At 43.9% G+C, this 15644-nt stretch overlaps 1 protein-coding gene across 1 annotated transcript in view; it reads right to left on the bottom strand.

The window, feature by feature from the left end:
* fbxo41 (F-box protein 41) overlaps positions 1 to 15644 on the bottom strand; it is a 619689-nt gene that overhangs the window by 490904 nt on the left and 113141 nt on the right. The window contains exon 3 of the mRNA XM_068027311.1: positions 1840 to 2050. Coding sequence (XP_067883412.1) covers positions 1840 to 2050 — 211 coding nt within the window. The remainder of the gene's footprint in view (positions 1 to 1839; positions 2051 to 15644) is intronic.

The raw sequence follows: 15644 nt of genomic DNA on the forward strand, positions 1-15644 counted from the left end.
AGGCTTGGAGGGCCGAAGGGCCTGTTCCTGTGCTGTAATTATCTTTGTTCTTTGTTCTTTGTTCTTTTGACACGCAGTAACACAGAGACACACTGGGCGGCACAGTGGCGCAGTTGTTAGCACTGCAGCCTCACAGCTCCAGGGACCCGGGATCGATTCTGGGTACTGCCTGTGCGGAGTTTGCAAGTTCTCCCTGTGTCTGCGTGGGTTTCCTCCGGTTGCTCCGGTTTCCTCCCACATGCCAAAGACTTGCAGGTTGGTAGGTTAATTGGCCATTATAAATTGCCCCTAGTAGAGGTAGGTGGTAGGGAAATATATAGGGACCGGTGGGGATGTTATTGGAATATGGGATTCGTGTAGGATTAGTATAAATGGTTGGTTGATGGTCTGCACAGACTCGGTGGGCCGAAGGGCCTGTTTCAGTGCCGCATCTCTGAACTAAAAAATTTTTGCTTGCACAAGTAGTCAATGTTTGTCTGCACACTTGTCGTAGCAATGCAGAGTATTCCTGATAGGTCCATCTGTCAGGAGTGATCTTGGTCACTTTTCTCTCTCTCTACAAGTTCCAACTACACTGTGCTGTACTGTTCTTTGTTCTAATGTCAAGGACAGTTACTCTCACTCTCACCTCATTATCTGAAGAGAAAAAATGTCCAGGGCTACGGGGAAAAGGCAAGTAAGTGGGACTAGGTAATTTGCTCTTGTAGAGACCAACACAGACACGACAGGCTGAATGGCCTCCTTCTGTGCTGCAACCATTCTATGATGCTACAATAAATACAGTGGCTACAAGGGCAGGTCATAGGCTGAGTATTCTCTCTCCCTTTCCCCTGCGCTCGCTCTCTCTCTCTCTCTCTCTCTCTCTCTCTGTCTCTTCCCCCTCTCGCTTTCTCTGACCCTCTCTCTTTCTCTCTCTGTCCATCTCTTGCTCTCAGTCCCTCTCTGTCGCCCTTCTCCCTTTCACGGTCCCTCTCTCGCTCCCTGTCACTGCTCTCTCTCACACTCTCTGTTCCCCCCCCCCCCCATTCCCCCCTCTCTCTCTGTCCCTCCTCTCTCTCTCACACTCTCTGTTCCCCCCTCTCTTTCTCTCCCCCCCCCCCCCCCCCCATCTCTCTCTGATAGCTGTAGGAGGCAGGAACACTCAGCACAGCAGCTTTCTGGTTGCTCAGTTTTTTTTAAATAAAGTCGCCCTGTCAGTTTCACAGTTTCAAAAGTTTTTAAAAAGTCAGAAGCTGCTGGAAAACCCCAAATCTGTCTGAAGTTGGGAAATTGAGTGACGATTCTTTTTAAAAGCAGGTCTGCAAGAAGAAGCCAATGGAAAATTTCTCATCTGCAGTCCTGGCGAGGATGAGGAACGGTCTGGGTACAGTTTACATTCAAGGCCGGATGAAAAACTTTGGCGGGCCAGATTCTGGCCTGCAAGCCATATCTTGGACAACCCTGATCTACAAGATGCGCTGCAGCAACTCGCCAAGGCTTCTTCAACAGAACAGCGCCATCCAAACTGGCGACCTCTACTATGACAAGGGCAGCAGGTGGCAGCTGCAAGGTCACCTCCAAGTCCCACAAAATCCTGACTTGGAAATCCCTTCCTTCATCATCACCTAGTCAAAATCCTGGAACCCACTACCCAACAGCACTGTGGGAGTACAGGCACCACATTGACTGCAGCGGTTCAAGAAGCTCACCACAACCTTCTCAAAGGAAATTAGCTATGGGCAACAAATGCTGGCCTTATCAGAAATGCCTACATTCTATGAATGAGCAATAAAAAATTCAAGTAGCTGCACCTTTCTGTTCCATCTCAGGTCTGATTTTCAATTGCTGAATATTACAAACCTGTTCTCTGCTAATTCCCTTTGCCCCTGGGTTGCTGCACCTTCCCAGACTGCCATTGGGTGTCGTACCACAACTACTGATCACCATTAGCTGCTTTTCGGCCCTGTCTGCTCTGTCCAAAAGTTCCTCAATAAACTGCTGCAGGCGAACTTTCGCATTTGCTTCTCGTGCTGCTGTCTCTTGTAAGAACTGATCAATCTGTAACACCTCCCTGCAAAAATCAACAGGGGAAAACAGAGAGAAATATTAAATCACAAAGGCAGACAATACAGCTCGTTAAAAAGTTTCTATATTGGGCATGCAAATATGTGACACTTGGAGCTTTTCTTGTTTTACATTTTTCCCCTTCTAACTGAACTTCAGATTTATACAACTGATAATGGGGAGTTGACAAGTCATCATTAAATGTTAAGTAGTCTATTGTGTAGCTAGGATAAAGAGTAATTCAGAAAAAGGAGGGATCAGACAGGGATGAAATACAAGGTAAACGAAGGTAGGTTTGGAGTCTTCTTCTTCTTTGGCCTCCTTGGCTCGAGAGACAATGGGTAAGTGCCTGGGGGTGGTCAGTGGTTTGTGGAGCAGTGCCTGGAGTGGCTATAAAGGCCAATTCTCGAGTGACAGACTCTTCCACTGGTGCTGCAGAAGAAATTGTTTGTCGGGGCTATTACACAGTTGGCTCTGCCCTTGCGCTTCTGTCTTTTTTCCTGCCAACTGCTAAGTCTCTTCGACTCGCCACACTTTAGCCCCGCCTTTATGGCGTGCACTTTAGCCCCGCCTTTATGGCGTGCACGTGCCTAAATGCACAGAACGTAGCAAATAAGGTTGGTGAGTACTGGGTACAAGGTGCCATATAGGATTACGATGTAGTAGGAAGTGGCCATTAAGCCCTTCAATCCTGTTCCGCCAGTTAGGTCATGGCTGATCTGTATCTTAACTCCATTCCCGCCTTGATTACAGGACGCTTAATGCACTTGCCTAACAAAAATCTATCCATCTCCAGTTTAAACTTTTCAATTGACCCCCGAGCCTCAACAACTGTTTACAGGCAAGGGTTCCACATTTCCACTACCCTTTATGTAAAGAAGTACTTCCTGAAGTCATCCCCTGAACAGCCTAGCTCTAATTTTGAAGTTATTCTCCCTTGTTCTGGACTCTCCATCAACCCTATCAACTTCTTTAATCATCTTAAACATCTCAATTGGATTGCCCTTAAACCTTCTCTATTCAAGGGAGTATAAGCCTAGTTTATGTAATCTGTCCCCATAAATTAACCCTATTTCAGTCCAAGTACAATTCTGTGTTGGAGGCAGTTCAGAGAAGGTTTACTAGACTAATACCTGGAATGGGTGGGGTGTCTTACGAGGGAAGATTGGACAGGCTAGGCTTGTATCTGCTGTAATTTAGAAAAGTAAGAGGCAACTTGATTGAAACCTAAGATCCTGAGGGGTCTTGACAGGGTGGATGTGGAAAGGATGTTTCCCTTTGTGGGAGAATCTAGAACTAGAGGTCACTGTTTAAAAATAAGGGGTTGCCCATTTTAGACAGAGATGAGGAGAAATCTTTTCTCTTAGAGCGTCGTGAATCTTTGGAATTCTCTTCCTCAAAAGGCAGTGAAAGCAAAATCTTTGAATATTTTAAGGCAAAGGTCGATCGATTCTTGATAAGCAAGGGGGTGAAAGGTTATCGGGGGTCGGTGGAAATGTGGAGTAATCAGTTCAGCCATTAACTTATTGAATGGCGGAGCAGGCTTGAGGGGCCAAGTGGCCTACTCCTGCTCCTAATTTGTATGTTCATATGTATGGTGAATTGGCCTCGAAGGCCACAATATCCTTCTTAAGGTGCAGTGCCCAAAAATGAACCCAGTGCTCCAGATGGAGTCTCGCAAGACCTTTGTACAGCTGTAACATAACCTCTACCATTTGTATTCCAGCCCTCATGAGATAAGGGTCAGCATTCCATTAACATTTATTTAGAGGTACAGCACTGAAACAGGCCCTTCGGCCCACCGAGTCTGTGCCGACCAAGAACCACCCATTTATACTAACCCTACAGTAATCCCATATTCCCTACCACCTACCTACAGCAGAGGCAATTTACAACGGCAAGTCACCGGCAAGTCTTTGGCTGTGGGAGGAAACCGGAGCACCCAGCGAAAACCCACACGGTCACAGGGAGAACTTGCAAACTCCGCACAGGCAGTACCCAGAATCGAACCCGGGTCCCTGGAGCTGTGAGGCTGCGGTGCTAACCACTGCGCCACTGTGCCGCCCCACTATTTTGCAATTTTTTAATTGTTTTTTTATACCTGTCCACCAGCTTTTAGTTGGGTCTGTAGTTGACCCTAGTCCATGCTCATCCACAGTTCCTCGCTTTCTGCCATTCAGAAAATATTCTGATCAATCTTTCTTAGGTCCAAAGTGGATGATCTCACACTTTTATACATTGAATTCCATTTATCACTGTTTTGTTCACTTGCTTTGCAACTTTTTGCTCCCATCAACACTATTTACTGTGCCACCTAATTTAATATCACCAGCAAACTTACATATACCAGCTCTTCATTCCTTCATCCAAGTCAGGTCATTTATAAATATATAATGAAAAGCTGAGGCCCCAGAACAGATATCTGGGGGACACCACGTGATGCCAACTTGAGTAAAACCTCCTACAAATTTCCTGCTAGTTTGAGTACATACCCATTTACCTTACTCTCTGCCTCCTATTTCCTAACCGATTCCCTACCCAAGCCAATAGTAGTAGTAATGGAGTAAAAGCAACATACTGCAGATGCTGGAAATCTGAAATAAAAACAAAGTGCTGGAAATATTCCAGCTGGAGAGAGAAACAGAGTTAACATTTCAGGTCTGTGACCTTGCATCAGTTTTACCTGACGTGCTGACTATTTCCAGCACTTTCTGTTTATTTTGTTCTAGTAGCAGTAATGGAAACCTAATTCAAACACGGGAGGAATGGATACTTAATATCCCTGGTTGTAATGTAGTCAGGAAAAATAGGGAAAGGTTAAAAGCAGGGTGGCAGTATGGCTCTGTTACAGCTCTGAAAAGGGATGATGTACTTGAGGGTTCCGAGTCAGAATCTATTTGGTTCGAATTACTCAGTGTATACTATCGGTACCAAATTGTGGGAAGGAGATAGAGGAGCAAATTTGCACACAAATTTGCACAGAAAATGAGTCACGGTAAAGGGTAGACAGTGGTGATCCCCAAGGGTCAGTGCTAGGACCACTGCTTTCTTGAAATAAAAACAGAAAGTGCTGGAAATATTCAGCAGGTCAGGTAGCATCTGTGGAGAGAGAAGCAGATTTAACGTTTCAGGTCTGTGATCTTTCACCATATATCGTACCATATAATTAGAAGCTCTGTGTGGGATAACCCAAAGGCCAACGACATGCAATTGTAAGTGGGTGAGGGAACACAACTATGGGGATAGAACAATGGGAACATTTAAAGTGAGCTGCAGAGGCAGCTTATCAGCAAAAGCAGACTAACAAACAGAATTATCAGGACAGCTGTATACTGCTCAATAATAACCCTTTGTATAACAGTCAGCCTAACGGTTCACAAGGAGATAAGGGGATGGGAAACTGGAGTAAGAAGTTAAAACAAATTGACAAGACAGTACCCCAATCAGGCCCCGACACCAAGAAACTGCAGAAGTTTGTAGACCAATTGGGAACAAAGAGTAGGTGTTACTGATTTGTATGAATAACAATAATAAGGCTTGATTTGGTGCAAAAGGTGGGTTAGTTCAGCGTGTGTTGCTTTTAGTTTTAGGTTAGTGCAGTTTAGTTCAGTTCATTGTTAAGTTTTCTGAAGATGTAACAATTAAGTACTGCAATAAAGTTTCTTAAAGCTACAGTCGGACTTCGTCTCTCTTTGTGCAACTAATGGGATCCAACAACTTGGCGTAGTCGGCAGGATCGCTGGAGGATAAAGACCAAAGCACTGGACATCGGACCTATATCGGCGCCCCGGAGGTAGGGATTCCTCTTCACGTTAAAAGTCCTTGGTCGTTGTCTAAATTTCGGTTCCCTGCCACACGATCCCGACCTTGGCAGTATTTGACGGAGATACCTTTTCTTGTGCGGCTCGAGATCCCTTTATAGACGTCTAACTTGGCGGTATTTGACGAAATACCTACTTGGCGGAAAAGCCTGACGGCTCGAGACCTACTTCCCTACTCAAATGGATAAAATGACAGACGAAGGCAACCGACAGTTACCAACTACCGTCAAAGGGGGGCGAGCCCCACCTGATGTTCCCGAAGATGAAATACTTCGGCAGTTGAAAGAATATGTAGAGCAACAGTTTAATTTGGCCAAAACATACACCGAAATTGGGCAAAAATATGGCACCTCCACGGGACAGTGGTCCCTGGAAGATATAAAGAGAGTTTGGGTAAGGATAAAGAATGGACTCAATGGTCCTTGGCCGATAAAGGCCAGAGGGCTCCATGACAAAGTTTATGGCAGAGTGACATAAAGGACTATGTTTTAGAGTAAAAACAAGTTATTGTGTCTTTGATTTGAATGTGTGAATGTTGGAAGCTCCACGAATGAATTGAATGTCCCTGGGATGTACAGCTTGTGTTCTGTACAACTTGTGTTCTGTAGAACTGACTGTCGTTAACTCTTTGTTGTCTGGCTTTGATGTTGAAAGCATGGGTCTGTTAAGTTGTTTGGAATTGAATGGGTGAGAAAGTGATTGTTGAGTGTATTAATTTCAATTTAAGATTGTGCACCCAGTAATGTGATATAAAATTGAATTCTATTTTAAGTTAAAGTTTTATTTTTATTTTAAAAGTTAGTTTTGCAACCGTGAAAAGGCAAGGAACAATTTTCTAAAAGATAAGCTTCAGCCTTGAAGGTCTGAAGATGTCTGGCAAAAATCCAATTTGAAGTTTAAAACACTGCTTTAATTGGAAACTCTGCTATTGCTTTATTTTGCAGTCTAAACTTGAAGACATGTTTTACTGACTGTTTAAGTAGCAAATGTCAGGAATTGGATATTGGTTTAAGGGAGAGAAGGATAAACAAAATAGATATAGGAAAGAAATCCTGTTTAAAGTTTGTGTAAGGAGTTGGTGTTAAATCTTTTGTGTTAAGAATGTTAAATAACTTTTCCTTTAGTTTTTGGTTTTATTACAGTCATTTGAAAAGGCGCCTGAAGAAAGAACAAGAAAAATGACGTGATTTACATATCTTTTTTTAAAAAGCACGTGCTATTCTGTTCTGTGTGTAGTTAATAAGTATTATAAGTTAATAAGTCTGAGGTACGTTTATACTATTAAGGTTAATTGACCTGTAAAGTTGAAAAACTGGAAATTTCATTTGTGGCCACAATGAGCTTTCAAGTTTGTTCTGTCAAGTTTTGGAGGAGTCTTCAGTTCCAGACACAAGACTCGTTCATATAACATTGGCAGTTTTGATTTTTAAATATTTATTGCAGTGAATTGGAATTTAGAATCATCTTTGTTATAAAAAAATCCTGGCATCAGGAACCTCTTACAAAAGATGTTAAAAATTTGAAAACAATTGCAGTTTGATCTAAAATGCTGTCTTTCCTGATGGAGATACTTTCCTTTGAAGTTGTTAAGTTACTAATGATTTTGTTGTTTTCAAACCCTAAGGATACCAAAAGGATTGAAAAAAGTTTAAAATGGAGTAGTTCTTTTCGATCAGAAAAAAAAGGTTACGTAAAGTGACGCAGCTGAGAACAGATATAAGTGGACAAATTAACCCACTGGGCTCAGGGGCAGAGCCACAATGGATTCTTTGTTTTTTTTAAGCAGGTGACGGCAGGTTCCAAGGCCACGTGAGAACTGATGCCACAGCAAGAGATCCAGCAGCTTTGAAAATTTAAGAACTTAACTGCAGACATCAAATGTCACAGCATCTTTATCAATGAGACAAAGTGCTTGAGAAGGAGAGATAGTTGCAAGCACTTCTGTCTTTAACATACAAAAAATACCACCAAGTCTGGGCATAAGAAATTGGAATCAATAAACAAAATTTAATTGATATGGGTGGTTATTTAAAGCACTCAAAGGGAAATTTATCTGATATTTAAGAGGACAAACAAAGTTTTAGAAAATAAAAAACAAAACAGTCTAAGTGGTTTACTGTGTTGGATATTAGCAATGGGTTCTTTACGTTCCAGGGACAACAGTTCACCTGGACGTGTCTCTCCCAGGGATTTTATAATAATCCATCGATATTCCACCTTCCTCCAGAAGGTCAGAGTGAAAGTTAAGAAAAAGGCACAGATAATGAAGGAAAAGGTTTCTTATTTGGGAATAGTAATAACACAGGGAAAGCATGAGACAGAGCAAAAGTGAGTGCAGACAACCCTTGAACTCTCCCTAGCGCAAGATATTAAAGCTCTAAGATCAAAAAGGACAGTTCCTATTCCAGGTTGTGAGATTAAACGGACAAGAAGCACCAACCCCCACGGTTACCCCCACATCCGAATTACCGATGAGTAAGGTTACGATCCAGCAGCCACAAATGACTGGTCTCCCTTGCCCTGCCTTAACTAATAAAAACTAATAAAATTGTATATGACAATATAAAGCTTGAGTTAGTACCGGTAATATTGAATATCTCAGATTGGCGGCAAATTGATGCGGGACATGTACCACTTTGGATCAATGACACCCAGTTGGAATACTTAGCTAGTCACACAAATGATAAAATTACCAGGTGCCAACTCAGAAAACTTAAGGTATGGAAAGGTCAGGAATGTGTAAATACAGGATCTATGAGTATTGGAGTAGTGTTGGGAATACCTGTAATTTTGAGAGATAAATTAGGGATGCAATTACATGAAGTAGAAAATATAGGGGCGATAAGGGGAAAAGATTACATAAAATACTATGATATATTACCCTATGTTATGGAAGTGTTATGGAAATTGGAAAAGAGGTAATTGGAACAACATTGTCTGAGTGTAGTCTGGAAAACCAGGTGGTCATATGTCCTCATATATAAAACGGCAGAATCAAAATGTGGATTTAATGCCACTGTAAATTGCACCATGGAGGCTAGGAAAGCATTGTCAGGGCTAACCCATGTGGCCTATATGGGAAAGGGGAGATATTGTTTAACCACCACAGTGAAGGAGTACCAGTATGGACATAACCGGACTTGTCCGGTGAGCAACAGTACATTTTGGTTCAACTCACAAATACCAACCCGAGTAGGGAAGATGGAGTTGGTAGAGATACATAAACAAAAGACAGAAACGATAACTGTGACAGAAAGTATTAAGGAGGATTTGACAAATTACCTCCGGGAATATGAATATACTATTCAGCCATTGCCCACACGCTTGGGTAAAGAGAGACAGCAGCTAGAGGTCATTGCTGTAGTGTACTACAATCTGGAACAACAGTCGAAGATGCTACAAGATGAGATTGACAAGATAAATGACTCTACCTGGTGGGAGGACTTATGGAACTGGGGGTCAAACGTGCAGATACACCCCTGGTTTAGAATTATCTCCCATGTCCTGATAGTGGTTTTGGGTATCATGGTGTTATATGTGACCTACTAAATTGGCAACTTAAGAAATTAATTAGGCGATGTAAGAGGATGTATGAACACAGGTTGGACAGCTGTTAGTGTTCGAAAAGCAATTAGTGTTCGAACTTGCTCTGTAAAAGTAGAGACAATTAGTTATGCCATAAAAGGGTAATTGTATAACCTTTTCATATATACTTAAAATGAATTAATGAATGATCAATGTACTCTAAGAATGGAATTGTATTATGTTTGTACAATCGATTATGTAATAGTGATGCTTAAATGAAATTGTAATTGTACAAGTGTACCACCTTTTATGTTTTTGCTTATTAAGTGCTGTTGTAAACAAGTAATTGAAGCCCCTGCCAAGCTTATGCCCTTACAGAGTTCCTGCAGGCCCCTCTTGTGCCACAAGCAGGCAGCATATTGAGTGCGACCCCTCCGGGTGTTGAAGGCTGTTTCTAGACAAATAGAGACCATCAAAGACACCTAGGTGGGATCAAGGGAATGATTCTTAAAGGTGTTTGAAGAATCAAAGGGGGGACTGTGGGAACACAACTATGGGGATAGAACAATGGGAACATTTAAAGTGAGCTGCAGAGGCAGCTTATCAGCAAAAGCAGACTAACAAACAGAAATTATCAGGACAGTTGTATACTGCTTAATAATAACCCTTTGTATAACAGTCAGCCTAACGGTTCACAAGGAGATAAGGGGATGGGAAACTGGAGTAAGAAGTTAAAACAAATTGACAAGACAGTACCCCAATCAGGCCCCGACACCAAGAAACTGCAGAAGTTTGTAGATCAATTGGGAACAAAGAGTAGGTGTTACTGATTTGTATGAATAACTATAATAAGGCTTGATTTGGTGCGAAAAGTGTGTTAGTTCAGCGTGTGTATTGCTTTTAGTTTTAGGTTAGTGCAGTTTAGTTCAGTTCATTGTTAAGTTTTCTGAAGATGTAACAATTAAGTACTGCAATAAAGTTTCTTAAAGCTACAGTCGGACTTCGTCTCTCTTTGTGCAACTAATGGGATCCAACAGTGGGGTAATAATAATTGAAAAGAGGAAAAGAAAAAAACAGATTTCTTGTGCATTAGAGTAAAGTTTACACTGCCAGAATATCTTTGTCAGCTGCTACGACCATTCTGCAGGAGGAGGACTTATCCCAGAGTGATTTGAGAAACTTAACCAAGGTTAAGCTGATAGCATTGGCAGCAAAATTGGAGTTAAGGATTAAAACCAGAAGCTAAGAAAGCAGACATAAATGGGTGGTTGATGGTCGGCACAGACTCGGTGGGCCGAAGGGCCTGTTTCAGTGCTGTATCTCTAATCTAATCTAATGAAGTAATAGCACAGCATTTGAAATTGGAAGAACAGAATCTGTAACCTCATGGCACAGTATATCCCCCACTCTACCATTACCATCAAGCCGGGAGACCAAGCTTGGTTCAATGAGTGCAGGAGGCCATGCCGGAGCAGCACCAGGCATACCTCAAAATGAGGTGTCAACCTGGTGAAGCGACAACCCAGGACTATTTGCATGCCAAACTGCGTAAGCAGCATGCAATTGAACTAAGCGATCCCATAAGCAACAGATCAGATCTAAGCTCTGCAGTCCTGCCATGTCCAGCCAGGAATGATGGTGGACAATTAAACAACTAACTGGAGGGGATGGCTGCACAACTATCCCCATCCTCAATGGTGGGGGAGCCCAGCACATCAATGCAAAAGGCTGAAGCATTTGCAACAATCTTCAGCCAGAAGTGCCGAGTTGACGATCCATCTCGGCCTCCTCCTGAAGTGCCCAGAATCACAGATGCCAGTCTTCAGCCAATTCGATTCACTCCGCATGATATCAAGAAACGAATGAATGCACTGGATACTCCAAAGGCGATAGGCCTGACAATATTCCGGCAATAGTACTGAAGCCCTGTGCCCCAGAACGTGCCACGCCCCTAGCCAAGCTGTTCCAGTACAGGTACAACACTGGCATCTACCCGGTAATGTGGAAAATTGCCCAGGTATGTCCTGTACACAAAAAACAGGACAAGTCCAATCTGGCCAATTACCGCCCCATCAGTCTACTCTCAATCATCAGAAAAGTGATGGAAGGTGTCGTCAACAGTGCTATCAAGCGGCACTTGCTTAGTAATAACCTGCTCATTGACGCTCAGTTTGGGTTCCGCCAGGGCCACTCAGCTCCTGACTTCATTACAGCCTTGGTTCAAACACGGACAAAACAGCTGACCTCAAGAGGTGAGGTGAGAGTGACTGCCCTTGACATCAAGGCAGCATTTGACCGAGTATGGCATCAAGGAGCCTTAGCAAAACGGGAGTCAATGGGAATCAGGGTGAAAACATTCTGCTGATTGGAGTCACACATAACATGTTACGACTGACTGCTCAAGTCAAAGTCCCCAATCAAAATATACGATTCTGATTGTGGTGGGAGAAATGCACCGTTGATTCTGTCCCGTCCCTCCACAGATCACCGAACATATCATTTTAAACTTTCCAAATGAAAGAAAGACCCAGCTAAATTGTACTATCTATTAACCCCTGAATGAGGCTAACCAAACCGTGTCTTTAGGTCAACAAATTAACTGTTTAATTAGAAAAACTAAATTCTTAAACACTACGAAGATATAAACAACATTTAAAATAGAAAAAATTAGAGTCCTTGCATATTTACGCTCCTGCCGAAGCGAAATCTTTCAATGTGGAAAAGTCCAAGGTTGCTTGAAGTCCCCACAGCCATCGGATGGGGAAAATAAAAAGTTCTTCACCAGTGGAACAGTCCGTAGTCTAATTCAGCAATTGAATTGATGCTCTTCTTTTCCAGCAATTAATTTCAACCATTACAGTTCAGTAGTCAAAGGAATTTGGTTATTTTCTTTCAAGAAATTAATCTGGCTTGACATCAGAATTCTCAGAGTATAATAAATGGGTTTAAATAAACCAAGAGTGAGCTCTCTTTTCCTTCAGTACATGCTGGTCCAGCTGTCTGTCTGTGTCTCTGTCAGAAACCAGTTTTTCAGCTAGTTTCAAACATCAATCGGCAACAATATATCTCGTGTCCTTGGTCCCGAGTGACTGTATCCTATGGCAACAAGAATGCATCCTTTGACTCATTCTCTGGAGCTTGTTGCCTTAAAGCTGTACTGATCCTGTTCCTGACTTAAAGACACACTGCATACTTCCCGAAAAAAGAAAACTACAGGATCGTAACACCTTCACTCAGGTGGAATGAAACGCCATTCCTGAAATGCGTTTCATTACAATGTGTAAAAATTACAATCTGAAAAAAAAACACTAACATTTTTTTTGCATTTACAGGCATACACTTTTCTAAAATGTTAAGACTACAGCAAAAAGTTCCACCAGAACATTTCGGCATAACATTTTCAAAAGGTTATCCCAATTAACCCATTTCAAATTTCCAAGCATAGTCTTCCAATTGTTTTGTGTTTTCCTTCCACGTGTCCCTATTGTCCATCACCTCAGCCAGGTGAACTGCACAGCTAGCAGCACTGACCACTACTGGGTTCACTATTCTCTGAGAAGTTTCTCGAGTACCCCTCAACCTATGTGGCATCACGTGACACTGGAAAACCCTGTCTGGTGTAACAGAAGCTGATTTTTTCTCACCCTGGGGTGTCAAAGGAATTTAACAGGTTTCCTCCAACACATTTGTCTCTTTACGACACATGGTGTTGCCCACTCTGTCCATACAGTCCTTTAAATGAGAATTTGGGTACGAGTCTGCCGCCTTTACCATGGTGACTTTTCTAGGGTCTGTGCAAGTTTGAGCCGACCCACCAGGTTTAAGCATCAAGACCACCTGTGAATTCCAGTTGTCCTGATTAGGTTCAAATAAGCTGCCCTTCAGCATGCATTGTACCTCTGCTTCCACTTGGGCCTGTCTGTCTGGACCTAAGCGACAAGGATGTCGTTTTAAGGCTGCGTTTGCTGACAAGGCTACCACGAGGTGGCGCTGCAGCAGCACATGCGCAAATGCAGCCTGTGCCACTAAAACGTCACAGTCTCCGACGTCAGGCAGCTGCCAGGATTAAAGATGGCGCTGCTCAAATAATCACACGATGGCAACGTAAACACATGGCAGCACACAATGGTGGGAGGGGAGTGAGCGAGCAGGCCGGGGAGGGGAGAGAGCAAATGAGCTGAGGAGAGGGGAGGGAGTGAACAGGCCGGGGAGGGAAGGGGAGGGAGCAAGCAGGCGGGCCGGCCGGGGAGTGGACGGGCCAGCCGGGGAGGGGACGGAGCGGGCCGGGGAGGGGAGCGAGGGAGCAGGCGGATGGGGGTGGGGGGGGGTGGCGAGCGGGCGGGGGTGGGGTGAGCAAGCGGGCGGGGGGGGTGAGCAAGCAAACGGTGGGGGGTGAGCGAGCGGACGGAGGTCGGGAGCGGGCGACGGTGGGAAGGAGAGCGTACCTGCCACCAAGTTCTTCGGCCGCTCTCTCCCCGCTCTCCGCTCTCCCTGCTCTCTGCTCCCCCCACCCTCTGCCCGCGTTACGTGATGATGTCATCTGCGCATGCACTAACGAGTCCTGGCAATGTGGAACGCAGCGCATGCGCAGAGGGTAGGGACCAATTTGCGCATGTGCGCAGATTGGCGTAGTCAGATAACGTAAGCTGCCGGCTGCGTTGTCAATAATCATTTTGTTGTTTTCAAGGAATGGTTCCCGCATACCCACATCATGCGTGGCTAAGGTTGTACATCCTGGGTTATCCCTACAAACTTTTGAAATATTGTGAAAAGCCTGGTTAGGTCCTCACGTTGTTTTGCCTCTAAGTGTAAAAGCATATCATCCAATTTTCCCAGCCACTCTGTATTTGCTTATCTGACCATTGGAGGTTCATCTGTGAATTTTCTAGGCCTACTTCTGCCTCATCCCCACTATCCTTTTCCTTCTCAACAGTCTCAACAGTACTGGCTTATCCTCCGACCTGCAGTAATATTGTATGAGCACATTGATGTGACACAACCGGTTCGTCTTCCGGCGATCAGGGGTGTCAATCAAGTAATCTACCGTATCCAATCTTTTGATCACTCTTTATGGGCCACTGAACTGTGCTTTTAATGGTTCTACCTGTAATGGTAACAACACTAATACTTCATCCCCTGGTTGAAATTCACAGGCTTTTGCATTCTTGTCTGCCCATCTTTTCATATTAGCTTGGGATGCTTTAAGGTGTTCCTGAGCCACACCACAAGCTTTTGTGAGCCTTTCACGGAACACAGATACATAGTAGAATGGGCAGGAAGCAAAGAGATACAGACCCTTAGAAAATAAGTGACAGGTTTAGATAGAGGATCTGGATCGGCGCAGGCTTGGAGGGCCGAAGGTCTGTTCCTGTGCCGTAATTTTCTTTGTTCTTTGATTCATTCTTTTGTTCCAAGAATATGTCCTTTATAAGGTATAGAGGACCTCTTACGTCATGTCCACAAACCAATTCAAAAGGACTGAAGCCTGTAAACTCATTCAGTGAGTCTCTGGTGGCAAATAAAAGAAAGTCTAGCCCTTTATCCCAGTCATGTGGATATTCGAGACAGTATGTTCCAATCATCGTTTTGAGAGTCTGACGAACAACAAAGAACAAAGAACAGTACAGCACAGGAACAGGCCATTCGGCCCTCCAAGCCTGCGCCGATCTTGATGCCTGCCTAAACTAAAACCTTCTGCACTTCCGGGGACCGTATCCCTCTAATCCCTATTCATGTATTTGTCAAGATGCCTCTTAAACGTCGCTATCGTACCTGCTTCCACCACCTCCCCCGGCAGCAAGTTCCAGGCACTCACCACCCTCTGTGTAAAGACCTTGCCTCGCACATCCCCTCTAAACATTGCCCCTCTCACCTTAAACCGATGTCCCCTAGTAACTGACTCTTCCACCCTGGGAAAAAGCTTCTGACGATCCACTCTGTCCATGCCGCTCATAACTTTGTAAACCTCTATCATGTCGCCCCTCCACCTCCATCGTTCCAGTGAAAACAATCCGAGTTTATCCAACCTCTCCTCATAGCTAATGCCCTCCAGACCAGGCAACATCCTGGTAAACGTCTTCTGTACCCTCTCCAAAGCCTCCACGTCCTTCAGGTAGTGTGGCGACCAGAATTGCACTTGCCTATTTTTATACTCTATGCCCCGACCGATGAAGGCAAGCATGCCGTATGCCTTCTTGACTACCTTATCCACCTGCGTTGCCACTTTCAGTGACCTGTGGACCTGTACGCCCAGAT

This window comes from Heterodontus francisci, chromosome 1 (assembly GCF_036365525.1).
Source record: "Heterodontus francisci isolate sHetFra1 chromosome 1, sHetFra1.hap1, whole genome shotgun sequence".
NCBI lineage: Eukaryota > Metazoa > Chordata > Chondrichthyes > Heterodontiformes > Heterodontidae > Heterodontus > Heterodontus francisci.